The sequence below is a fragment of the Embiotoca jacksoni genome, unplaced genomic scaffold (assembly GCF_022577435.1).
Source record: "Embiotoca jacksoni isolate LCO1_2020_lvr unplaced genomic scaffold, fEmbJac1.0.p SCAF_42, whole genome shotgun sequence".
Taxonomy (NCBI): domain Eukaryota; kingdom Metazoa; phylum Chordata; class Actinopteri; family Embiotocidae; genus Embiotoca; species Embiotoca jacksoni.
In genome coordinates, this window is record NW_027185395.1 from 1,951,762 (window position 1) to 1,979,037 (window position 27,276).

At 45.9% G+C, this 27,276-nt stretch overlaps 1 protein-coding gene across 1 annotated transcript in view; it reads right to left on the reverse strand.

Moving 5' to 3' along the window:
- The window catches only part of shroom3 (shroom family member 3), a 63,015-nt gene that overhangs the window by 1,728 nt on the left and 34,011 nt on the right, over window positions 1-27,276 (reverse strand). Inside the window, exons 4-26 of the mRNA XM_069169009.1 lie at window positions 24,198-24,323; window positions 21,601-21,819; window positions 20,283-20,626; window positions 19,961-20,195; window positions 19,610-19,659; window positions 18,898-19,372; window positions 18,153-18,398; window positions 17,603-18,020; window positions 17,317-17,450; window positions 17,086-17,235; window positions 16,069-16,544; window positions 14,992-15,219; window positions 14,623-14,833; window positions 14,207-14,504; window positions 11,970-12,046; window positions 9,819-9,898; window positions 8,997-9,711; window positions 8,670-8,913; window positions 7,676-7,821; window positions 3,249-3,348; window positions 2,427-2,592; window positions 2,209-2,330; window positions 1-1,018 (exon numbers count right to left, since the gene is read on the reverse strand). The exon at window positions 1-1,018 is cut by the window's left edge and continues 1,728 nt beyond it. Of these exons, the coding sequence (XP_069025110.1) occupies window positions 620-1,018; window positions 2,209-2,330; window positions 2,427-2,592; window positions 3,249-3,348; window positions 7,676-7,821; window positions 8,670-8,913; window positions 8,997-9,711; window positions 9,819-9,898; window positions 11,970-12,046; window positions 14,207-14,504; window positions 14,623-14,833; window positions 14,992-15,219; window positions 16,069-16,544; window positions 17,086-17,235; window positions 17,317-17,450; window positions 17,603-18,020; window positions 18,153-18,398; window positions 18,898-19,372; window positions 19,610-19,659; window positions 19,961-20,195; window positions 20,283-20,626; window positions 21,601-21,819; window positions 24,198-24,323 (5,659 nt within the window). The 3' untranslated portion in view covers window positions 1-619. The remainder of the gene's footprint in view (window positions 1,019-2,208; window positions 2,331-2,426; window positions 2,593-3,248; window positions 3,349-7,675; window positions 7,822-8,669; window positions 8,914-8,996; window positions 9,712-9,818; window positions 9,899-11,969; window positions 12,047-14,206; window positions 14,505-14,622; window positions 14,834-14,991; window positions 15,220-16,068; window positions 16,545-17,085; window positions 17,236-17,316; window positions 17,451-17,602; window positions 18,021-18,152; window positions 18,399-18,897; window positions 19,373-19,609; window positions 19,660-19,960; window positions 20,196-20,282; window positions 20,627-21,600; window positions 21,820-24,197; window positions 24,324-27,276) is intronic.

Sequence of the window (27,276 nt, forward strand, 5' to 3'; positions counted from 1 at the left end):
TTACCGGATGACTGATCTTCTCTTTGGGAGATTACACACCGGCTCACTTCCTCTTGCCAGCGGAAACAGAGACTTCCTGGAGGAAGGCCTGAATGTTTGATGTTCCTGAATGCACCATTGGGGTTGTTAAAGGACAATTCCAGTGTGTTTGGAACTTTTGGCAGATTAAAAACATTTTCTTTTAATATTGAGTCTCAGAGCAAACACACCAGTTATTTCCTGACATGAAGAGAGGTGGAAAAATATAGAAGACGAGCTGCAATGCTGGAATTGTCCCTAAAAACAAACCGTGTTGTAAAACCTCCGACCTGAAAACACCTGGAGGCCTTTAAATCACTTTTCAGAGCAGAGTTAGAAGATCAGTTGGCAGCAGTTGGTTTTAGTTCGCAGTGTTGGCTGCTGGTGTCGAGGTGAACGAGGCGTCGCGTACAGTCTGAGGCACATTAAAGGCTTTGTCTTCTTCATGCGTGAAGTCTGCATAGTTGCTTCCGTGTGAACGTGGCCCGTTTCAGGCCCGTTCCTCCTTCATGTGAAGCTCCTTCACTTCAGTTTTCAGGGAGACGACCGTCTCTTCTTCATCTCCTGCACTGCCACCTGCAGCGGCGCCCCGTCCGTGACATCACAGCGACGTGACGGTGGTGGACCTGACGGAGTGGGCGGGGCCCGCAACCCCGCAGGGAGGAAGCAGCGGCGGACACGGAGCAGAGCAGGGGAAGGCGAAGGAGAACGGACGCGCCGCCGACCAGCCGTGAGCCTCGGCCAGCTCCGACGGGAGGCTCTCGGCCAGCCGGGTCAGCTGCTCCTCCCCCTGCCGCACCAGGTCGTCCAGGCGCCGCTGGCCCATCAGCAGGGAGGGTTTGGTGCTGACGAAATGTCGGTAGTCTTGAAGCTGCGGTTCGGTGAGGTAGCGGGACAGGATGCCGTGGACCACGCGCTGCCGCCGGTCCAAGTTCTCCTTCAGCTCCCGGGCGTCTTCAGTTTGACGGAGCAGCAGGGAGCGTTTGTGATGGAGGGAGTCCTGAGGAGGAGGACCACAACATTCATGTTCATTACTGATGCAAACAAAATGGAAACTGCAACAGAGGACAGAGTTTCAACACCAGCTGTCACAGACATCTGTCACAGACATCTTGTCACCGTGCTGCCTGTTTCCATGACGACATTTTTCAAAGTCACAACAGGAAAAACATTCATAAACGTCACAGAATGAATGAGGGCTGAATTCCATTTAGCTGCTTCAGTTTTAGGGTCCGAGTGTTGTTCATGCTGGATCACCGTCACTGACTGGAACACTTGAACAGCCATCCTTACATTTAGTACATATCACCTCACATGCTGGCTTTTAAACTGTGCACTGATAACAAGCTGGATGGTCCCTCTCCTCTTTGGATGCAGCGTTCATGATTTCCAAAAAGAATCTCATCAGACCACAGGACAGTTTTCCACTTCACCTCAGTCCATCTTAAATGATCTCGGCTCCAGAGAAGATGTTTCTGGTTTATATGATATGCAAATCATTATATTCTGTTTTTATTTACATTTTACAGTGTCCCGCCAACTTTTTTTGTAAACGGCGTCATAGTAACATGCTAAATGGTAGCATTTAACGTGCTAACGTGATGATCTCAGGACCGTTTCAGTGGTTAAACTGCTAAATGTCACTTTAGCTCCCTCTGGTGGAGAGCAGGAGAAACATAAAACATTCTTTACGTGGAGCTGCAACAGCATTAAAGCTTCCTAAAATATTGAGAACTAACTCACCACCTATATAAAAACACTTATATATCTTATATATATATAAATATCCTGAATCTGACGGATTCACTTTCTGAATATTAGATGGGGTATTTTAGAACAAGTTATAAAACATTTTTGTTTTCTCATTAATAAGCAGCAAATGAATTAGAAAAGCAGTGAAAGTTAACATTTGGTCGGTGAGTTCTCATGAACGTTAACGTTTCTTTTCATTGCTGCTCTGTGGTCAAGAACTCCCGTCTGTTACTAAACCAGACTAAACTAGGACCTCTGAAATCATCGTGGTGGATATTTATATCTATATTATTTGATGTTTTACAGGCTGAAGTCGTCGTTTGGTTCTGTTTCCCGCCCTTTTGAAAGCCTCCTAGCGGCTGAAACCTTCCCACAGCACTGCAGGTGAGCTTCCTGTGAGCTTCCTGTGAGCTTCCTGTGAGCTGAGTCCTGCCTCACCTTCTCCTCCACGGCGTCCTCCACCGGCAGCTCGTCTCTGGTTAGAGCGAGCAGAGATCTGTCGATCCTCGACAGCCGGCTGCACAGAGACAGAAGGAGGTTCACGATCTTCTCCAGATCCCCTGCAGACAACAACAAGGTCACCACCTCTGATATCGTATAGACGAGTTGACGCTTTATGAATCTGACAGCAGAGCGTGTTTGTTCCGACGTCGTACCGATGAACATGCTGTACTTCTCCCTCTCGTTGTGTTTCAGGTGTTCCTGCACCAGCGTCTCCACGATGCTCCCCAGGACCCAGTGACGCCTCTGCTCCTCACACAGCGCCTCCTTCTCCCGCTGCAGAGCTGCCACGCTGCTCCTCAGGGCCTCACACAGCGCCACCTGGTGGACAAACAGGTCAAACGTGAAGATACCCGGGAGGTTCATCTGCGACTGCTGGACATGTTTCCTGAATCACAGCGGTCTAAAACTAGAAGACGGACTGACGGACCGGATGTGATGACATGTCTCTGTTTATTTAATGGTTTGTTTCTCTTCATATTTTTTGCCGTGCATGTAAAGTAATTTATTCATTGAATAGTTCAATTTTATAATAATAATAATAATACAAATAATAATAATAATGCCACTACAACCAAAAAAGTTGGGATGCTGTGTACTATGTAAACGAAAACAGAATGCAATGATTTGCAAATAACATAAACCCATATTTAATAAAAAAAAATAGACCAAAGACAACATATCAAATGTTGAAACTGAGAAATTGTATTGTTTTATGAAAAATATCTGCTCATTTTGAATTTGATGGCAGCAACATGTTTTAAAAAAGTTGGGAGAGGGGCAACAAAAGTTGTGTAACGATAACGATAAAATTGCTCACTTTCAACATTTAAAATGTTGTCTTTAGTCTGTTTGCAATTAAATATGTGTTTACCTATTATTGCATTCTGTTATTATTTACATTTGATTACTTTTTTGGAAACAAGGTTGTAATTATCATCTTTCTAATTTCATTGAGAGATGTTTTTTTTTTTTACCTTTCTCTTGTTGAGGTCCTTCTCCTCCTCATCCAGATCGGTCTCCTTCCCTCCATCTGTCGTCGGGCTGTCAGCAGCATCGCAGACGCCATCTTGGATCCTGGGAGGTAAACAAGACTGTTTACCTACTTTTATCATGTTTGATTTATTTAAGGGGATTTTTTTTTAACGCCACACTGCTGCTGCTCATGTTTGTAAAGAGGCATCACATCATAATAAAGTATCTATCTATCTGTTATCTATCCATCTATCTATCTATCTATCTATCTATCTATCTATCTATCTATCTATCTATCTATCTGTTATCTATCTATCTATCTATCTATCTATCTATCTATCTGTTATCTATCTATCTATCTATCTATCTATCTATCTATCTATCTATCTATCTGTTATCTATCTATCTATCTATCTATCTATCTATCTATCTATCTATCTATCTATCTATCTATCTATCTATCTATCTATCTATCTATCTATCTATCACATTTTTCAGTAAATTGAGCAAAAGGAAGGAAGATGGAGGAAGGAAAGAAAAGGAAGTCATGGCTGGTTATAGATTAAAATAACAGACAGGGAAACATAGAAACATACTAACAAATGAACTGAAAAAGAAACAGAAAATAAAGGTACTAGAAGGACCTGAGGTGTAAAATTGTGTAATTTTTTCTGTCATACACATCTTTAGTCTTTCAATTCTTTATTTTATAGTAAACTTAAAAAACTCTTGTCAAGTAAAAGCAAAACATCAGAGATGAAGGAAAAACAGCATAAAAACAGGAAAAGGAAAATTAAATCGAAAATGTAAAAAGCAGACAGGTGGAGAGAAGCCTAATAAATCTGATGATGAACCATGTTGATGCTGTTGAGCAAATCTGTTACATGATCTGGCCACTAGGGGTCAGTGTTGTTCAGCTGTTTAAACTGCAGGACGCCGTCTGTCTGTCTGTCTGTCTGTCAGTCACACTGATCTGAGGACGCACATGAATCCATCAGTAATAATATCAGTAATAAAGCTGCAGACAGACGGAGGACGTCTCCTGAATGAAGACATCTTCATAATGGAGTATTTTTATATTTCAGTGCTGCTACTTTCTGTCTCAACACGCTGCTGCTGCCATGAGGTCAACACCGTCCTCCTGCTGACCAAGTGGAAAAAAGTTCACCTCAAAGTTATAAAACCTGAAAACAAGGTAACGGACATTTGTTCCCTGAGTTTGTCCTTAAGGTAGCACGTCTCTACCAAAAATAGTATGTTACACTAAGTAGTACGCCAGAAACAGATTTAGTATGTCCCAATACACAGTATGTTAAGTGTAGGACGCCAAAAGTACCAGGATGTTCTACTACATCCGGTCTTATTTCACAGTCTGCAGGTCAGCGTGATACTCCAGCTGTTCTGACCCACAATCCTCTGCAGCATCGACTGAGCTGTCGAGACAGTTGGTGGTGCTGAAGCTCCGCCCACAAAAGGAAGAAGAAAAAGAAGAAGCTCTAAAACGAAGCGTCCTTGTTCTAGATCGGATCCTTCCTCTTTTTACTTTGAATGTTGAGAGTCAAAGTTAAAGGCACATTTGTATAATGAAGTCCCAGTTGTACACACACTACATGCTACAGGACATACTTTGTAAGGGGAGCTGCAGTACGTACGAAAAATAAAAAGAAATAGGATGCGCTCTGGAACGCAGGGATGTTGCCTGGAGGAGGAGGCACTGCCTGGAAGGCAAAATTTAGGGAGAACAAGTATTTTTCTCAGTAAACGCTGTGGATTACATGAAGCCTTCATCTGCAGGATGAACTCTGATGCACACAGTAACCCTCCTGCAGATACCAGCGTTCACACACCGCTGCACAGTTCCTCTGGGAACCATTCATATTTATATGATGTTCCACTCGACAGTCACTATGGTGAGACACCCAGTAGAAATGTTGATCAGGTTAGTCTGGTGTCTCCTGTCCTGGTGACGATGCCACCACTGTCCTACTTTCACACTCAGTCAACAAGGAATCAGAGTTTTACTTCCACCTCAGCTCATCAATCAAATCTGCTCCAAGACCTCAAATAAACATGATCTGGTGTTCAGTGGCAGCTGTTTTCATGATTGGAGAAGTAATCACATGATGGAAATATCTGTTCGTTCAAAAGATGTGTTTTCAACCTCAGTGTCCAGATGTGACCACGTGTCTTCACCTCAGGGGAAAGTTCGGAGGAGCCACTAAACGTCGGTCAGAGCAAATCCAGGGAAATAAAATGAAAAAAGCACATTTCCCCTCGTTAACGAGTCCAAAGCTTTAAGAAGAAGCTCCATGTTTGTTTCTAACACAGGAGCAGCCGCAGATTTAAATATCGTCCACGGTGTTGATCATACTGCTGTATCCTGCCCTCATGTCATTTAAACTCAGATTGAACTATTAAAAATGCACAACGTCCGTCAGCTGTGAATTCTAAACCTCAATATTTGCATGGAAACAATAAATTACAGCTTTGCCAGAGGGATTAAGAACGGAGACGTCACCAACATCCTACAATCAAAGGATAAAACTAACATACATAGTGAAGAAAGCCTACAATAGAGACTCAATACTGGACTCATTATTCATTATACAACAAGTAGCTCCGCCCCCAGAGATCTGATTGGTCAACTGAATATCTGGAACAAATCATCATGACATCACACCCTGCTGATCACTAGAAATATCTCTCCACCTCCTCAACGGGAACATAGAATTAGAATAGAGTTTCATATAACATGTAATATAATGTAGTTTCTACTTGTTATAGTTCTATTAAATGACCCATTTGGTGAAATCCTAGCGGCGGCTAGCTGGACCGGTTTGGTTTGAACACACGACACGGTGCTAAAATGTTAAAAACACGAGTCCATGGATATCTTTGTTCATCAGATATCTTTGTTCATCAGGTATCTTTGTTCATCAGATATCTTTGTTCATCAGACATCTTTGTTCATCAGATATCTTTGTTCATCAGATATCTTTGTTCATTAGATATCAGATATCTTTGTTCATCAGATATCTTTGTTCATCAGGTATCTTTGTTCATCAGATATCTTTGTTCATCAGATATCTTTGTTCATTAGATATCAGATATCTTTGTTCATCAGACATCTTTGTTCATCAGATATCTTTGTTCATCAGATATCTTTGTTCATCAGATATCAGATATCTTTGTTCATCTGATATCTTTGTTCATTAGATATCAGATATCTTTGTTCATCAGATATCTTTGTTCATTAGATATCAGATATCTTTGTCCATCAGATATCTTTGTTCATTAGATATCAGATATCTTTGTTCATCAGATATCTTTGTTCATTAGATATCAGATATCTTTGTTCATCAGATATCTTTGTTCATTACATATCAGATATCTTTGTTCATCAGATATCTTTGTTCATCATATATCTTTGTTCATCAGATATCTTTGTTCCAACCAGACTAAGCTAGCTGATCAGTTTAGTGTTTCTATGTTCTGTATTTATTCAGTTGGAGACTAGAAATCCTCTCTGTTGCTAAGGTGGTTGCTAAGGGTCCTGGAGTAGTAAAGATTGCATACGTTACATAAAAGTCTACTGATGTGACTGGTTGTTTTCCAGTTGTTAGTTATACCCCTTGTGTTGCCATGGAAATGGAGACCGCACTAACATAAGGCTTTATATTTTGAGAGTGAATTGTTCCAGAATATGAACACATTTAGATTACAGGTTTTATTTCATAACTTGTTGTATAATCGCAATATTACACTCTCTTGTGTAATATTGCTGAAGAGTCATTTTTATTAAATATCTTTTCTAAAGATATGTGTGACATTTTATTAACCTTGAATAGCCTGTTTCAGGAGTTTTTTTTATGTAAGACCTGCTTCTCTGATTGGCTGGAGGTGTGGCCACAGGGTCACCTCAAAGCCAATCAGCAATGACAACAGTGACAAACAACAACATTTGTAGTTCGTCTGAGGTCTTTCTGCAACGCGTTCCTGACCGTGTATCCCGGGGAGACGCTGCCTCTGAACTGAAGGCCGTCTGTCGTCGTGAACATCGCGTTCACCGACAAACCAAAACACATTCGACATGCCACCGACTTTACAGGCCACGAGCTGCATAGACAGAAGAAGTTGGTGACGTTCCTCCTCCGATAAGAAAAGGAGGCTGTCAGCAGCGCGGTGAGGATGATGTATGTAGGTTTACAGGAAGTCCATTTCCCCCCGACGTTTATCTGAGGCTTCAACCTTCAGGCTAAACAAACAGTCGTCATGAAGGGCTCTGTCCTTCTGTTACATAAACCTCTTTAAAGGAAACCCACTTTTCCTTGCTGCTCTGTCTGAGTAGTCGGAGAGTCCTAGTGAGTTTAAAATATTCCCGAAGCTGTTTTAAGATATTTAAAGGTGTAACACATGATGTTCAAATTACCTGTCGTCCAGTCGAGCGCTGCCTCGGCGCTGCCACTGTGATTTACCGGTCAGTTTGCTGTTTGGAAAGATCTCCTCCATCAGCTCGACGGTGGATTTACTGCCCCATGTGTCCAGCAAGGGCGCCAGAGAGTGGTCCTGCAACACCTGGATGCAGTGAACAAAGAGGATTAAAAACGACAAGACAGGTAGGAAGACTTAGATAGATAGTAAGTATAATGGAAGAGTCAGAAGTAGCTATGACTCTGAGAAAGGAAGCATTTAAAGTCTAAAGAGCAGGAAGTGACCATATTTGGATGAGCTGAGGGAGGAGCCAGCGGTGGATCTGACCGATCTGATTTTATGGTTTTATGGACGTAGCTTCAGGTCTGTAAAATGGTTCTGATCCAGAAGTGTCTTAAGCTGCAACACCAGCGAGTGCCACTAGAGGTCGGCTCCAAAAAGCCTCCGGCTCCATAGACTCCCATTCAACTTCTCTCATCAAATCCAAAGTGAATAAAATGTGTCCATCAGTTATCTCGGTGTTGTTAGCTAAAGTCACTCCTTCTTATTAGTTTTCTGGAGGTCCATCTGAAAATAATCCCTCATTCATTAGAAAAGAAGATTCAAGAACACCTGTTTTTGGGGGCGTGTCTGTTTGATTGACAGGCCTGTGGTGCAGTCAGGTTACAGTTATCGGTGGGCGGGACGTAGTATCATCAGGTTTCCAATCAGATCGGTCAGATCCACCTTTGGCTCCTCCCCCAGCTCGTCCAAATATGGTCACTTCCTGCTCCAAACCGCTCTGAACTAGCAAAGATGGTGACGGACAGAATCTGAACTGGAGGATTCATAACGTTCACAAACCAACGGGTGACGTCACCGCTGGTTGCTGCTTGGTGTAAACCCTTCCACTGCTGCCATTGTTGGAACTACTTCAACATCATCACACTCAGCCTGCAGCACTTGAAGGTAAAGTAGGAACTCGGTACATGAAGGTAACTGTTGTTACCCACCAGCTGCCGAGCCAGCGCCTCCACTCTCAGCTCCTCAGACGTCTGCTCCCTCTTGGGCAGCGGCAGGTACTCGAGGCCGAGGTGGAGCTCTGCTGTGGTGGACGTGGTGACGGAGGTGATGATGGAGGCCTGTGGTTTCAGGGGAGGATGGAGGCTGGACATGGGTGGAGGAGAGACATGGGAGGAGGGGATCCCTGGAGACGACTGACGGGTGGGAACGGTGGAGTTGTTTAAAATCTGTGGACTAAAGACAGAAATGGAAAAATAGTCCATAATGGTAATAATTTAATTTAGAATTTAAAATACAAATATTGGGAAAAAGCCAACCTTGCTGCTGTCTGCTGTTCAGCTTCCTGCTCCAGCTGAAGGGGAGGAGGAGGAGGGGGGAAGTCCTCCATGATGTTTATGTCTTTGACAGGCGGAGGAGGAGGAGGAGAAAGAGGAGGTGGAGGGGGAGGGCTTTGGAGGAAGACCTCGTCGAAGTCCTCCAGCTGGACGCCTGTGGAGGTTTCTAGAGGATGCTGCTGGTTGATGGGGCCGGAGAGGCTGGACTCAGAGATCCGCAGAGAGGACAGGCGGACGGACGGACAAGAGGACGGGGGGGAGGAAGAGGAGGAGGTGATGTCCTTCCTGTTTGCTGCAGGTTGGACATGTGGAAGAGTCACCGGTGAGACCGGTTTGTTGTCCTCTGCAGGGTGTCCTCCTCTCGTTTCCAGACTGAAGGCTCTGCCTCTGGACGCGTCTCTCGCCGTGTCCTCCGACACGCTGCCGTCACTCAGACTGTGTCTCGTCTGTCTGTCTGTCTCGCCGTGACCGGCGCCGCCGTGTGGGATCTCTGGGAAGGTGATGGCGTCCATGTTGGCCAGGCTGAGCCGCTCGGCGGCCTGCCACTCGGCTGCGCCTCCGTCCTGAGGCCCCGGGGGGGAGAAGGGGCAGGGCAGGCCGACGGAGGCCGCCAGGGTGGAGGTGCTTTGGGCCCGCTGGCGCTCGCCGTTCCTCTGGCGCTCCCTACGAGTGACGGGAGTGTGGGCGGAGCCTGAGTCTACGATCAGACAGTCACAGGAGGAGAACATGAAGCATGCGCTCGTTATTCAGGAATAAGACAATAAAAAAGGATTCAATAGGCCACAAGTGTTTGGTTCTCCTCACCAGGAGGAGGTGCTGCAGGCTGGAAGGTGTTCACAGTGTTCTGCTGAGCAGGTTTGATGTCTCCTGGAATATCTGAAGGTCTGAGAGACAGATAAAGACAGAATTAAAGAAACATGTCATAATGTTGAGTTTTATTTGTTTCTGACAGAGCAGTCTGGTATCGGGCCAAACCGGCTGAGCAGCACACGCATTCATACTAACATCATATTTAACACGCCAGAAACAGATTTAGTGTGTCCCAGTACGTAGCATGTTAGATGTAGGACGCCAAAAGTACCAGGATGTTCTACTACAGCCGGTCCTATTCTGCAGCCTGCAGGTCAGCGTGATACTCTGGATGTTCTGACCCACAATGCTTTGCAGCGGAAGATATGTCACATCCACTGGGCTGCAGAGACAGTTGATGCGCTGAAGCTCCGCCCACAGAGTGTGTTTGGCCTGTTCCCTGAGACCTGCTGTCAAGTAAAGAGCCTGAACGGACTGTCTGTCTGTCTTCTAACACCAATCCGCAACTAATACCATGAAGTAGGGACAGAAAGAGGGACATCACCAAAACAGGTGGCAGAAGTTCGTTTCCTGAGTTGTCTGAAGGTTTTTGGTGTCTCAGATCCAGTTTGTCAGTTGTGCCATCTGATTATGTTACTTCCAGACAGACTCACACGAAACGGGGGTGAAAAGCCAGTTGTCATGGAGACAGGGGGAGACGCAGTCGACTTAAAATAACAGGATAACTGTGCATATTTCCTGAGACTATCTCAGGACCTACATTCAAAGTGTTGCACTCAGAAGAGAAGATGTTGGTTTTATAAAAGAGTATCGACAGAGTCACTGACGGATGATTTAGAAAATGAAACACAAGAATACACGAGAACGTAATTTGATGTTAATATGTTTAAAACTGTGTTCTGGGCCGTCCACGTCTCCTCACTGATCGTAACCATTTCATCTCATCAGCCTCCACGCTGAGTAAACATTCCTCAGCTGACCTTTGACCTTCACATTTAGAGAGAAAACATATTTAGGAGGTAAGTTAATAAATCCCTGAAGACTGGAGCTTTTTCTGTCTCGCTGCCAGGGAGTGTTTCTTAGTTCCTCCCTCCATTCACTCCTCCTCTCCTTTCACTCCTCCTCTCCTTTGACCTCCATCTGAACTCCATCTTTTCCTCCCTCACCTCTCACCTTACTCTCCTCCTCCTGCCTGGAGTTTCATTAGAGACCATCTGAAGACCTCATTTTCCTTCCTACTTCCTGTCTTCTTTTTTTTTTTCCCTTTTACTGATTTTCTTACCACCTCCTCTTGTTCTACTAGATGTCACCTTTTCCTTTTAATCCTTCCCTTTCACCTCCTCTTCTTCCTCCCTCCTCCTCCTCCTCCTGCTCCACTCTCTACATCTCACCTGTCTCTCCTCTCGTCTACTTCTCATTGCCCTTCTTTTCGCCTCCACCTCTTTCCTTGTTGCCTTCCTCCTCCCTCCTTCTGTTCCCTGATTTCTTTATTCTAATGTTCAGTTGCTTCTTCCCTTCATCTCTTCTCACGGCAGCCCATTTTTCTTTTCACCTCCTCTTCTCTTCTCATCTTCATTTTTTCTTCTCCCCTCATCTTTCCCTCTCCTTCCTTTTCTCACTCCCTCCATCCTTCCCCTCCACCCCTTCCCCTCCCCCTCCCTCTCTGTGATGCCAGCAGCAGTGCACATGGACTCATAAGGCCAGAAGTTGGTTTTAAAATAGCAAAGAGCCCAAAGCACGCACAGGCAACAGCCTATTATGGAAAAAACATAGTCAGTAAATATCTGAATTTTCCATGATCCTTCATGTCTTCTGCAGGAAACAAACAACAGGCTGACATTTCAGAGAAAATAGTGATGTTTCATTTCATAAACCGAACAGTCAGAAAACATGAGAAGAGAGGACGTCCAGCTGAAGCTCCGCCGGACCGGAGAGACTTCAGCATCACTGTTCACTGATGGAGAGCGTTTTGTTTCAGAGTCAGACTGCTGTTACATGAAGAGGCAGAATAAATCTCTTCTGGTTGGAAAGCATCCTCACATTACTGTCAGTGCTGCAATCATCTGCACGGTGCTGATAAAGTTTACTGAACTGAACTGAGCCAGGCGAGAGGCCGAGGAGGCGGTGAACGGAGCGGCGACGTACCCGTCAGCAGCCAGAGCGCAGCGGCCGGGTTCAGAGATGAAGACGCCGAACATCCGGACATCACCGAGAAGGACGTTCTGCAAAACACACAGTTTCAGTCAGTTAACCAAATCACCATCTGGAGGCTCTTCACACAGGACGACTGTGCTTCTGTCAGCAGATTTCAAAAGAAACAGGACTTGTATGCATCATTTTAAACTTCCTGACTTTGAGTCAAAGTAACAGAAACAATCTGCCTGGAACTTTGCTCACTGTTTATCTGGAGACGGTTGCTGTCAAAGATAAACACTGACTCCTTGTTTCCACGAATTTCTACAACGGAGGTGGAGAGTTCAAAGTTAGTTTGACCCTTCGGGCCCCAATCTGGAGCCACATTCATGATAAATACACCCAGTTGAAATAAACCAGTTATCCTTTATATGACCTTTAACATATCATGATTTATTTATACAAGCTCCTTGATTTGGTTCAAATTACAATAAAAACAGACTTAAGGTATTTATTTATACAACTTTTTCCTGCATCAGTATTTGAGGTATTTATTCAGATAGGTTGACATTTATATGTATTTATATATCTATTCTTGCAGAGTGAGATAAGAGGTTTGTTACAAGGTAAAAACACCTAACAGCGACTCTTGTGGTTTCACAGACAGTTATGAGCTCCCTGCATGTTTTTTCCCAGAAGGTCAAACTCCTCCTTAAAAAAAAAAAAAAAAAAAAAAGAAGCAGTGAATAATCCAGGATTAGATATCTGTGTAAAGCTGTGGGTATTTCAGGAATTTCCTTTGAAGAGTCACTCGAATTTTACTGATTGGGAAAGCAGATTTAAAATGATTTAAGTCCATTTGCACTTTGGTTAAAGATCCCTGAGGGACACAGAATTTATATGGCATACATTTATATACTGTATTATTAAAAACCGGGCTCCAATATTCATTTATTAATTGGAAACTTATTATTATTAGTTCTAACAGTGTTTTTTCTTTATTTTCCGCTTCTTGTTGTTTCTTCAAAATTGTTCAAAAAACATACAAGTTGTATTAATCATATAAAACACTTACAGCCTCCATAGTTACTAAAAGTGTTTACAGACAAACGTTTGGTTTCATCCAGAGCTCACAGAGTGACTGAACTCAGTTTAGATGTGGACATACTGTAAGATCACAGTGTGTTTACAGGAGTCTTCTTCATGTGTATTATGGAACCACGGAGAGAAAGAGCCGCTCCAGACAGACTGAACTCTGGTCTGTGTGTCTCTGACCCATTTTAAGAAATAAATCCAGACATCAGCGATCACATGTCCGACCACAGACCTCATCACGGACCGGCAGCCTGCTGGGTCTCCACCGAGCTGTAAACCGTGAACCATCACGTCTGGGTGAACTCCAAACTACACGCTTTTACTGTTTCATTTGCTGGTGTGTGAAAAAGGGACATTTTGAATTTTGAGTTAGCTGCTCCAAAAAAAAAGAAAGAAAGAACTCAGTCAAAGCAGAGGAAGCTGTTTAAAGTAAGAAGTAGACTGAACTGTAATAATGTTTATGTGACAGGCTGCTCTGATCTTTGGAGAAGATAGAAGATGGATTCATCCTTTACTGCCGTCCTTTAAGGACTCTAAATGTGTGTATATATCTACAGTATGTGTGTGTGTGTGTGTGTGTGTGTGTGTGTGTATGCGTTATCTTTGCCGTCATCCACATCGGACAGCGCCCAGTCACCGTCTCCGTCTCTCTGGCACCTCACAGGAAACTCTGAGGATTCTGGGTATTTCCTGTGTGACTCATGGAAATCTAAAGGAGTCCTTCAATGTGTGTTTATACTGTAGATTTCTGTCCATCCAACTTGCTCACGTGCTTTATTTTAGACCAAACTGTTGAAGTAAGTCTGACTTTGAGATGTGTAAATTGGAAGATCTGCGCTGTTGGTTATAATAACATGAGACAGGATTTACAACAGAAATGATCTCAGTGGGAATCATCTGTTGTTGACAGTAAACACTAGAAATGTGCAGATTAAATTAGAAAGTAAAGCATTTCTGAACGTGTTTGACTGACAGCTGAAGCTCCTCGCTGGAAGACGTGATGTTGAACTCCAGCAAAAGTTGAGCCACTATTTTGCTGGACAGCACTTTTTATTTTCATCATGTTTATATACCATGATTATAAAAGATTTATAGTTATTGGAAAATAACTCAAAGCAGGGACACGTTAAAGAAGATTTAGTGAAACGTGTTACCTGCTTCGGTCTGTCTGCGGTGGGCGAGGAGCGGGAGCGGTAGTGTTGAGGAGACGTCTGTCTGTCCTCGCATCGCTCCAGGAGATCCTCAGCAGAGGCCGACCTCCCGGAGCTCTGGGCCGACCCGGCCCGCCACAGAGCCCCGTTCAGCTGCTTGGAGAGTCCCGGGTTGGGCTGAGGCTCTGCGGCCGGCTGCTCGAGGCCCAGGATCGAGTCTCTGCTGGAAGACTGACTCCGTCTGCTGATGAGATCCTGCTGGTTCTGGGCCTGGAGCTCAAGACTGGAGCCAGGAGGAGCACTGAGAGGAAAAAGAAAGACAAAGTTATTAACCTGTACGAGTCAGGGAACCTTCCAAGTCATCAGGTTTCAGACTCTCAATCCACACCGCTGGTGTCTAAGAAACAGCTGCTGGTTACCGAAGCAGCGGGAGCGGCGGAGGCCTCGGCGTGGTCACCCTGCCGGGGTAGAAGAGGTTGGACTGGAGGCTCCGCAGGTCAGCTCCGGGAGGGAGGGTGGAGCAGAGACGTCTGTCCTCGGAGGAGAGGCTTCGATCCGGACCGGAGTCCTGCAGGGACAGCAGGCTGGAGGTGGAGGACAGGCTGAAGGTGTCGGAGTAACAGGAGGAGACTGGAAACAAGCAGGGAAACAGATGAGGGAGGAAACTTTACACGCCATCTGTCCAACATCCATTCTTCAACCCCCCTCCCCCCACCTCACACACACACACACACACACACACACACACACACACACACACACACACACACACACACACACACACACACCTGCATGGTCGCTGCTCTCCGGCTGTATGAAAGCACTGCGAGGCCTCGATCCGCTCCTCCGTCCTCCCTCTCCTCTTCTAACGCTCCTCTTCCTCTCCACGTACTCGGCGAGAGCATCCTGCTGAACCTGCCGTAGGTCGGGCCTCGACGTGGCGGTCTGAGGAGCCCCGCCCCCAAAACGACTCGCCACAAGCTCAAACATCTTCCGCCGGTCCGCCACACTGGTTTCTGGCGGAGAGAGATTTCAGGATATCAGGCGTAACGTTTCCGTGGTGTTTGTTTGATGAAAACTGTTCAGACGTGTGTTTCCAGTTTTCATAGTACAGAACTGAACCCAAGATTACAAACTAAAACAGTTTGCTCTTGAAGGCTCAATGTTTAAAATCATCTGGAAAACTTTTCCTGTAAAAAATTCTTGCAAAATTATGATTTACATCTGAAATGTTCTGATCTAAGAAAAAGCATTACAGATAAAAATCCAGCATTCGGTGCTCGCTTTGGTACTTAATGGAGGATCTCATCAGAGTATCCTCCCAAAACGAAGCTAAAGCTAAAGCTAGCTTGCTGGTGATGTCACAGGCCATGTGGACCAGAATCAGTTTTTCAAAGTAATTTCTGGATTCAAATGAACTCTTTGAGTGTCATCCAGAAATTACTTTGCAGCAACTTTCATCGAGAACATTTTAGCAAAGTTTTTTTCTTAGTTTTTTGCTGTTGAATGAGAGATTTAATTCAAGAAAAGTTGGCTTCTGATTGACATCTGCAGATGGCTGGCATCATTTTCAGGCTAACCAGGACCAAAATCTTACATTTACAGTTATATGAATTAAATATTAACAACCGTTTGACATAAAACAACACAAAAAGTAAAGCCGATTTGTGTAATATATGGCAAACAATACAACAGGTAATTATGTTTTATTATGTCCTGCATATTATATTTGTAGCCTTCATATGTTCTTCGATTTGCAATAAAGACGTGACCAACTGGAGAACTTATGGCAGGTCTTAGAATAGTTTGGTCAAATTGGGATAGTCCGATTGATAATTAGCATTTTTATAAAAGTTTTTTTTTACCTCCTCCACGGCGAAAGAGGGCAACGGTCTCCACATCTGAGACTCCAACCTCGTTCAGGTTCTCTGGTTCCGAGTACGACCGTTTCTTCTGGTCCGCTGTCAGACGCTTGCGACCGCAGATCCGCATCACGGCAGGAGGTCCGACCGGCGGGACGCTGGGGAGGGCCGGTGGGCTCGGGCCACGGAAATCAGGACTGATCACATGCCTCTCCTTCGGCGTGTGAGGGGAAGTGACCGGCGGCTGCGACTGCGGTGTGAAGACGATGCCCAGCGGTTTGGGCATCGTCTTCGGGCCTCTTTTCTCCAGGGAGGGGTACCTGGCTGGGACAGGTTGAGGCTGATGGCTGCTAGAGGAGGAGGCAGTGGGAGGAGCTGGAGGAGGCGGGGGGCTGACTGAGGAGCTGAGCTCTCTTCGTCTGAAGGAGGTGGACCTCAGGACCTTAGACTGGGCGTCTTTCAAGGAGTCTCTGTAAGACCTGGATAGAGACAAGTTTCAAACATCAGGATTTCAACATTGACCAGTTGGAGGACTGAGTGTAATGTGGTCCAACTAAGATCTGTTGAGGGACCAAAATCTGCTGGAGGACTCTGACATTTTGGAGGACATGTTGGAGGACTCTGACCTGTTGGAGGACTCTGACCTGTTGGAGGACTCTGACATGTTGGAGGACATGTTGGAGGACCCTGACCTGTTGGAGGACTCTACATGTTGGAGGACATGTTGGAGGACTCTGACCTGTTGGAGGACTCTGACATGTTGGAGGACATGTTGGAGGACCCTGACCTGTTGGAGGACTCTACATGTTGGAGGACTCTGACCTGTTGGAGGACTCTGACCTGTTGGAGAACTCTGACCTGTTGGAGGACTCTGACCTGTTGGAGGACTCTGACTTGTTGGACATGTTGGAGGACTCTGACCTGTTGGAGGACTCTGACCTGTTGGAGGACTCTGACCTGTTGGAGGACTCTGACTTGTTGGACATGTTGGAGGACTCTGACCTGTTGGAGGACTCTGACCTGTTGGAGGACGTGTCCTGCATGGGGTCCAGCATCTCTTGGATGTCCTGTCTCCAGGGGAAGGCCTTGCTCCGGTCTCCGTCCTTCCATCCGTCCAGGTGGAAGCTGCTGCGGCTCCTCTGGAGGGCTGAACTGGGATCTGCTGGAGTTCTGAACAGCACACAGAAACGTAACGGCCTTTAGTCAGGAGACATGTTTGAGTGTGTATTTGTATCTGTAGTTCTATCCAACCTGTGTCTCAGCTGCTCGCTGCTGCCTCCTCTGTAGCTCAGAGTCCGGTGGGCTTTGACCCCCTTGGTGCTTCTCTCCAGCATTGTTCTGATGTCTTCTGCTCCACAGGGGCTGCTGCCGCCTTTCTCAGGACACTGATTTACAATCAGAAAACAAAGCAGTGAAACAGCTCACGAGGAGCAGCACTTTCAGTTTTAGAGAGTTCATAAAGTTTGCGGTTAAAAAAATCTTGTCAAAGTGAAAAAGATCTCCGTGACTTGGTGAAGGAGTGAAGAGGTCCGGTTACCTGCAGGAACGTGGCTTTGTTGTGCGAGGTGCTGGAGCTGTGGCTGCGCTGCTTTCCGGCGCGTTCTCGACGCTCAAAACGACAGACTTTCTCCAAAACCGAGAGGCTGCGCGCGGGCCCGTCGCTAATGCTACTGTTGCCATGGCTACTGGCGGAGACAACGCTGTCGGGGCTGGCGCATCGCTGGACCTCAGCGAGGGCGATCTCCAGGCGGGTCAGCGGGTGCTCTCGGCCTCCGTCCTCGTCGCGGTCCCAGTGCTGGTACTGCAGAGCTGCCGAGTCGCTGAGGTGGCGAGGAGGAGGCTGCGAGGTGGAGGTGGGTGGAGCCTGAGGCTGAGGGTGGCTGGGGGACACCTGTCCCTGGGCGAGCCTGAAGGATGCCGCTGGTTGTGGATAAATGCTGGTCTGGTCCATCGACCTAAAGGATGGGAGGAGGAGGAACCAGAGGACGAGATAAGAAGACATCGTCACTGTCATCAACCGACTTCTGATAGAAGTCAAACAACCCTGACTGACCCATGACACGGACCCCCGTCCCCCCATACTGTACCTGCTCCTGTCCCCCCATGGCTGGACAGGTGAGTAGGGGTCGCTGGTCTCCAGTGAGGACAGCGACCTGAGGACAGGGGGCAAGTGGATCTGGGGAACATGGAAGTCCTGGTACGGTTGGCTGTCGGATCCCTGGCCTGCATGGATGTGGGTCCCCTGGAGGTGGCTGTAAGAACTCTGGTGGTTCGGGGGTCTCTGGACCCCCGTCTGGCTCTCTGACGCCCCTCCAGGGGTTTTTAAGTGTGACCTATAAGATCCAAAAACAACAAGACGGAGTTAGGTCATTATTAAAGTCTTTTGCTGCTGCTTTTATCCTTCGCGGTGTGTCACGGTGTCGTGGCACAACTGACTTCGCAATATAACAAGTAGAAACAACATTATATTGAATATTATATCAAATTCAATCGCAATTCTATTTTCCCATTGAGAAGGCGGATTTATATTTCTAGTGATGAGCAGGGTGTGATGTCATGATGATTTGTTCCAAATGTTCAGTTAACCAATCAGATCTCTGGGGCGGAGCTACTGGTTGTTTCATGTAAAGTTGTGCATTAAGCCATTTTTTGGCAAAAATATGACTTGAGGAAGCTTGAAGAAGGAGACATGATGTATGATGCTGTCGGAGTGATTTGAAAAGTTTCTGTGGACAATTTCACACTATTTTTCTTTTTGGCTGTAACACAATTCACAGTGATTTAACAGCTACAACCTTTTTGGATAAACTTTCAGTTAGAAACAAACGTCACCTGTGTGTCTCATGTGTCTCGTGTGTCTCGTGTGTCTCGTGTGTCCTGAGCTGTGTGGAGGCAGATGTTGAATAAGAGGAGTGGGGGTACGGTGAAGAGGAGTGGTTTTGGTATCCATTTTCTGTCGTTGACATCTGTCCATCCCTCCGCCCCTCCGTCGCTCCGTCATCCCTCCCTGAAACGCCCTGCAGCCGGCTGCTCTCCTTGGCCAGGGCGGGGTCGACGCCGGAGGGGGCGGGGCCAGAGCTCGGCATCTGAGCGTACTGCGGCTCAGGCTGGGGAACGGGGTACACGCCCGTGGGAAGAATGAGCTGGCTGGGTTGGGGGGCGGGGCCTGCAGGTCCAGAGGAGGGGCCAGTGGGAGAATGTGGGTGGGGAAAGCCTCCACCCTGCCGGGGCTTGGTGGTGGGGCTGCTCTCCGGGCTCTTCTCTATGACCGTGTGCAGCTGACCCTCGGTGCTGTACGAGCCTTTAGCTGGAACCACAGGGACGACGTCAATGTTATTTTCTTTTCTAAAAATCAAAACTTGGTGAGAAAAATCAAACATATTCAGCCTTTGTTCCTCTGAACAGAACATCATTTTGTTGGTATATATTATATATTTTGACTATTTTATGAACATCTTTCTGCACCTTTCATTGGTCGAGCAGAACTAAGAGGTCCAGTTGGATCCTGTTCTGTTACAATCATAGAGATAAAATGAAACTGTACCTGAGGCAACAGGGCCACTGGAGTGATGCCGGGAACCTTTCTGCAGAGACCTGAACGAAGTAAATTAGATTAAAAAATATCATTAGTTTAAGGGTGCAATATGTAAGATGTAAAATTTTGACGACATGTCAAAGACGTCTGTGTATTGTGTTACAGAGACATCGACTGAGGTTAGCAAGCTAATCAGCTAGCGCCGACCAGTCCTGTCTTGTAATACCACTTTGAACCACATGATGTGATAGTGAGTCACAGTAGCAGCCAGTCTGCACTTACCCACATATTTTACAAATCTATACAATACATTCGAACAATACAAATCAATACATATACAGTTTGACCGACCCCACTCACCGTAGTGACCGGGCCTGCTCCAGACTGGACCAGGAGTTCGGTCTCTCGTGGTTCTTAATAGCGGTGTAGCTGTCGCTGCGCCTCGGGGGAGCGGGTGCCCCCTTCAGGCTCTCATAGGAACTGCGGCTGGCTGCGGGGCCCCAGATTGGTCCCACGCTGTGTCTGTTTGAAGCCGGTACTCCGCTGCCGCTGCTGCCGCTGCTGCCGCCACGGTAACAGACCCCGCCCACTGAACCTGGAACCAACGGCACCAAGACAAATGATGATGTCATCAAATTCAGATTACAACACTTGAATACCATCCCCGAAACAGAAAGTTTACCTTGGGGGTCTCGGCTAAGCCCCGCCTTCGCTCCGCCCCCGCCTCTGGAGTCGCTGTTACGCAGCAGGGCGGCGGAGGTGGCGCTCAGCTCCTGGTCCTGGGAGAGGCCCTGCTGGGTGTCGTAAACCGTCCGGACATAACGAATGTCGGCCTGCTGCATCTCTCCTCCTCCTCCTCCTCCTCCTCCTCCTCCTCCTCTCTGAGGGACGGTCTCCAGGGAGTAGGAGCGCTCCGGGCTGAACGAGGGTGTGGAGGCGAGGTACTCTGGGATACTGGAGCTGGTGGAGAACGAGGAGTAGGCGGAGTCTCGCTTGCTGTGCAGGTGGTCGATGCTGTTGGAGGACCTGGAACACGACGTGTTGTTTAATATGAGATCACGATCATCGATAAAGGTTTATTTAGAGGATGACCATACAGGCAGACCGAGTCCTTCCTCGTCTCCCATTAAGAACGTGATTTGGTCAAAGTTCCTCCTCTTGGTTGATCAGCTATAATCAAAGTTTACGTTTTGTAAGCATCAGCCATCAGTGATGTCATCAACCATCAGTGATGTCATCAGCCATCAGTGATGTCATTGTTGGTTTGTGAACATTATGAATCCTCCAGTTCAGATTCTGTCCGTCACCATCTTTGCTTTTTCGGAGCGGTTTGGAGCAGGAAGTGACCATATTTGGACGAGCTGGGGGAGGAGCCAGCGGTGGATCTGACCGATCTGATTGGAAACCTGACGATACTACGTCCCGCCCACCGATAGCTGTAACCTGACTGCACCGCAGGCCTGTCAATCAAACAGACACGCCCCCAAAAACAGGTCTTCTTGAATCTTCTTTTCTAATGAATGAGGGATTATTTTCAGATGGACCTCCAGAAAACTAATAAGAAGGAGTGACTTTAGCTAACAACACCGAGATAACTGATGGACACATTTTATTCACTTTGGATTTGATGAGAGAAGTTGAATGGGAGTCTATGGAGCCGGAGGCTTTTTGGAGACGACCTCTAGTGGCACTCGCTGGTATTGCAGCTGAAGACACTTCTGTCCACTTTTAGATAGTTTATGGTTTGTGCATGTGAGCAGTTAACAAACACTGAGAATGGAGTTCAAGTGATGCAGGAGATGCTTTTTCAATGAGGGATGATGTGTGTAACCAGTTAATTTAACTTTTTTATGGACAAAACATCACACAAATTTTTAAAAGCAGAGTATAATGTACTTGATATCTTCCTGTAAGGGATCTTAAAGTAAACACACTGTTGTTGTATGACTGCAGGCGACAAACAGTCATCTAATGTCTGAGGTGCGTTTGTTTTTACGAACCTAGCAGAGGACAGCTGGTGGCAGGAGGAGTAGGCCGGGTGGGACCCGCTGTGGCCGTGGTGGCCCAGTGGGTGCTGGTGCTGAGCTCCCGAGTGCAGCTGGGAGGACTGGGGAGGGTCCAGGCTCTCCATGCTGCCCCTGGAGCTGTACTGGTCCGGACTCTTCCTCAGGTAGCCCCCGCCGGAGTCGAACCCCCCGGACAGGTCTGTGGTCGAGGCACTGAGAGGCAAACAGGAAGGAAGCTTCCGTAAATACAAACCAGCTCTGAGCTCAACAGTCGCAGTTCATTTCTACTGTATGAACAGACTTAGTTTATTTCATCATTAACACATCTGCATTTGGTTTGGCTGATGTGGATGTCATCAGATTTAAACCAAAGTACGAGAGAAGGTCAAATTATGACGGTGCTAGATTTGATTTCAATGTGGAGTTTGAAAGTACCGACTCAAAGATGAGTGCTTTCTGCATCAGGTTATTTCATATTTTACAGTTTAATGAATCAACATAGTGAGCATCTATTACATGTTCTCATCAGTTCCTCATTTATTCGTGTTTATTATTGAAAAATATTATTTTTGTTTCATTAGTTTTTCCTAGTTTTGCTACTTATTCAGAACAGTGCAGGTCAGATTATAGTTGTATGATTTATTCCCCTCTTTTATTTTGCAACGCATACAAATTCCTGCTTTAATTGTTTTTTGTTTTTTTTACAATTTCATGGTGTAATAAATCGATTTTCGCGCGTAACACATAATAATTAATCAATCACTTTATTTCCACTGTGTTAGCGGTCCGACAGGCCCTGGACGTGACTCCGTCTCCGGTTCTGACCCGATGGACCGGTGGACACGCTGGTTGGCTGGATTTGCTGCTACCTCACTCCGGATCGCTGACAGGAATGTGAATGTGTTTGCTTGCGTGTGTTTACGTCAGTTTGACCCACCAAGTCCTTCAACCGAACACAACGCAATTACTGCTGCGCACAAGAGGACAGTGAGCGTCTGTTTGTCTTCTGAGTCCAACTCCTGTTTCTGTTTGTCTCAGTTTGACTTTCTGTCTCCGTCCTGTGTCTTCATCCCACCTCCAACCCAAAAGTTACAATACCATGTTTATACATCTCGCCGCACTTGTGTGTGTGTGTGTGTGTGTGTGTGTGTGTGTGTGTGTGTGCGTTGCCATGGGAGACCCAGAGGTGAGGGGGAGGGGCATCAGGAATGCCACTCTGTGGGCAACTGATGTCAACGCCTCGTTTTCTCTCTCACACACACACACACACACACACACACACACACACACACACACACACACACACACACACACACACACTCGGCCACATCACAGGCTTTTATTTGCCTTTCACTGTATAAAAGAATCGATGATGTCACTGATGACATCAACCAGTTGAGCAGCAGCTCCACTTCACACGACAACATAACAACACAACAACACAACAACACTAAATCCAGGCAGATATTCATCAATAAATAACTGTTCTCACACCGCTGCAGATATTTCAGCTGGGAATGCAGGTTATTGTGCGATAAGTCAACTTTTAGTATGATCGTGACTCCAGCAGTGAAAAAATAAGTATGGAGCGATAGGAGTGTCATAATAAAGATTATATGTCAATGTTTAATAATCCAAATTTAGGACCCAATCAGCTGCTGGTAATCACCACGCATCCGCATAGAAATAACCTTTTAAGGCGGCTGGTGGTGTAAACAAACAGATATTTGTTGTTTCGACTCTTCATAATGAAAACACGGCACACAGAGGGTCAAAGGTCACATCTCCTATCGACCCGTCTCATCTCTTATCGAACCCGTTTTCCTTTCTCCAAGAACAGACTTTAAAACATCCCCAACCGGTTATGATTAAAAAAAACAAAAAGACAAACACCGAACATCAAATTTGTACACATAAATTTAAACAGTTCACAATAAAGAAGCTCCTGTTTGTGTGATACCAACACAGACTGACGTGTTCGTCTGAGATAGGACAGTCTGAAAACATGACCTTTGACCTTCTGAGTGACTGACTGACAACGGTGTTCTGCAAACCTTGAAAACCTCCAGACGGCCGGGTTAGAAATGTTAGCAGTCAGACGGGTTTATATTTAAAAGTAACCAAATTATTTCCTATGAAGGCACATAAATTAATCTGTAAAAATGTTTAAATGTGATATTTTGCTGAAAATGAACAAGCTACTTTCAACGGGCACTGCATTAGTTTTATTAATATTTCAAATGAATTCGACGGGATCATTAAACAATTAAAACAGGTTTTTATGACAGCGTTCGTCAACTGTGTGAGAATCCCATGTTACTGCACTAAAAACTTTAATTTTATAAATAAAACAGACTTTGACAAAAAATGTGTTGCTGAATTTTTTTTTTTTTAAATCACAATGTTTTATTCTCAGGCAAAAAAAATTTAAAGTCCTAATAATATTACATTGTGACTATCGTGACTCCCAGCTGATCATTATATTTATTTATATAATAAAAAAGGAGATTTTAAGGAGCCTCGGCGCTACGCTGCGTTTCGAGTTACTTAGCGAAGGTTAGCATGCGTGATGATGTCATCGAGCCACCGACCTGGCGTGGTAGCTGTGGTGCCAGGCGCTGCTCATCGTGTCCATCGCCGCCCGCTCCGCCTCCTCATGACCTCCGGCGACCTTCGTCGAGTGCCACGAATGAGGACGAGACGCCGGCTCACTGCGTCTGAGGAGATAAAACAGACGTACAGGTGTGTTAAACATTCGCACATCCGACTCAGGCGAGTGAAACCGTCTGTTATCTTCGTGTCGCCTCTAACGACACTCGATGGGTGAAACAAAGACAGACCTGCTCTTCCAACGTCTTCATCACAGTGAAAATAAAGTCGGACTATTTGTTCTGAGGGAGGCGTCGCAAGAAAAAGGTGTTAAAGGATTTCTCAAAACTTTCTGCCAACGACACCGAGGTCAAGTTTCTGGAATTCAGAAGGATTACATGTCTGGAAATTTAGCAATTTTTGGGGAAAAAATAAGGTTTGGAGACATTTTGTCATCAATAAAATACACAGAAAACTCAACTGAAAGGGCCTGAAAGCATCCGGTTATTATCATGATCATAATAATCAGGCTGCTGGCTGGTTTCTGGATGTTTCTATGGATCATAATGATATGAACTGATGATATGAAAGCTCTCCAGGAGCTTAATCCAACTCTGGGTAAATTCATACATTTTTTGTTGTTGTTGTTTTTTTAAATACAAAGATCATTTTACAGTTTTGTTCGTAGCTCATCAAACATTTCTTCTGTGCTGAGGTCAGCATGCCAACACCCCATCAAACACTGATTAGAACGACAAACTGTCACTTCAGCGATACCATCTTGATGACATCACTCTTGTTCCTGCTGTGTTTCAATGGACTTCTTGTGTTTCTCGTTCGCTGACGTTTAACTAGCGACGCCCGTCAGCTGCTCCGTAACCGACTCTCACAACCGCCCGCGGTCACGCTTTCTGTTTTCACACCATGTTTTTCCTCCTTTTCATTCACTCAGTCAGCAGATGTCTGATACCGTTGCAGGGAAACAACCTCTGAACACAGAGCTCATCATCACACACACACACACACACACACACACACACACACACACACACACACACACACACAGACAGACAGACAGACACAGACACACACACACACACACACACACACACACAGACAGACAGACAGACACAGACACACACACACACACACACACACAGACAGACAGACACACACACACACACACACACAGACAGACAGACACACACACACACACACACACACACACACAGACAGACAGACACACACACACACACACACACACACACACACACTAACACACAAATACAAATTAACTGTCAGCTGCAAATGAATCTCATTGGATTTGAGATCAAAACACGACAAAGAGACCAAAGTAAAGATTATTATACGAGAGCAGATGAACAAGTTGAGAGCCGACTGCTCTACACGGAGCAGGAAGATCAAACCCTGATGAGGAACTGGTCCAAACTTCATCTCTTCATCATCATCGGTTCCTGAGTTCCTCGTGTTTGTGAGCAGCGTTCTGGTTCTGATTTCTCCGTGAACATGACCAGAGGGAACACGTCACATTTACTATCAAACTCTGGAAACCATCAACGGAGAATCTGGCGACGCTTCAGGAGGTCCAGAGACCACGAAGACACGATCCTGGAGACGTGTCCTTAGAGACGTTCAGGACGTCTCCGTCCAACGCTGGCAGAAGAGCATCAGGAGAACCAGCTGGTTTTCTTTGAGGGTCGGAGTGAAACCACGGAGCTCTGCTGGACCTTCTGAGGCGTCCGAGGACAAACGCTCACTTCTAAGGACCCAAACTGGGTCGCCACGGTAACAGGGTTCTCCAACACGACAACACCATCGTAGCTCCTCGCCGCTCCTCCTCACCTGATTGGTCTCCCTGAGACGTCTCTCTGTTCCCCAGAAATGTTTCACAAACTTTGATGTTCGCTCTCTGATCAAGTTTCAGGAGTGAAAACCATCACAGACGCAGCAGAACGCTGCTCAAACACCAGTGGACCTCAGGAACTGAGGACGATTGGACCAGTTCCTCATCAGGGTTTGATCTTCCTGCTGCTCTGTGCATCCCTATATATATACATTAAGTCATTTTTTTTTACGTTATTCAAGTCTGCTGTGTGATTAACATTTTCAAAAAAAGAGGAAACAGATATGCGGCTGTTCAAATTATAAACTGAAGCCTGAACACTGAACGCACCACATGAAAGTCCAAAGATCTATTTTGTTGTTTTTCTGGACTCTCGGTTCGTCGCCTTACTTTACGTAACACCATCTTTATCTATCTCTGATGCTGTACATGAAAAAGTCAATATTTGGTCAGAAACATGATTTCATGGTTCTTGTTCGGAGTATTAATCGTTATGACGTGGCCATCATGATCTTATAAATGTGTTATCTAACCAGTTAGGATAACAACAGCTACAATAATCCCCCGTGATCCTCGTCATATTTGACAAATCCTACCGCGATGTATTTATCCACAGAGATAAACAGGAAGTGATGTTATCGGACTAAGTAGGAGACGGAGACATGAAGGCCGGCGTGCATCTGAAGCACAGGAACCTGGGTAATGACAGGACGTGGCTGGAATACCTCAACGCTTTATCACCGCTGCTCTGCAGATATTCAGCCTCTTGTTTCAATACCACTTTAATCTGTTTTATGCCTCAAATTCAAACTCCACGTCTTTTTCTCTCATTCGGTTCACGTTGCGACGGCTGCGTACGACTCACGACGACGGGTTTCCAACTCCACGTCCACGTTGCAGAGATGCTCGTTGACAAAAGTCCTTTGAAAGTCAAAGCAACGCAGTTCAATCTCAGTCGAAACTATGAAAGCAACGACTCCATGTTAACTCGTTTACTTCAAGTAGAAATCTTAAACAAACTTAAATCTGGTTTCTTCTCCTGAATGATTGTCTCTCTCTGCCTGGATGAACCACCCGTCCCGTGTTTTACCTGGAGGTGAACCTGAGGACTTTGGAGATGAGGCCGGTCGCCAGGCCGTTGACGCTGGTCTCCGACGGCGACCGACACATCGCCCCGTCCGAGCGGCCCAACTCCGGTTTCTTCTGCTTCTTCCGGA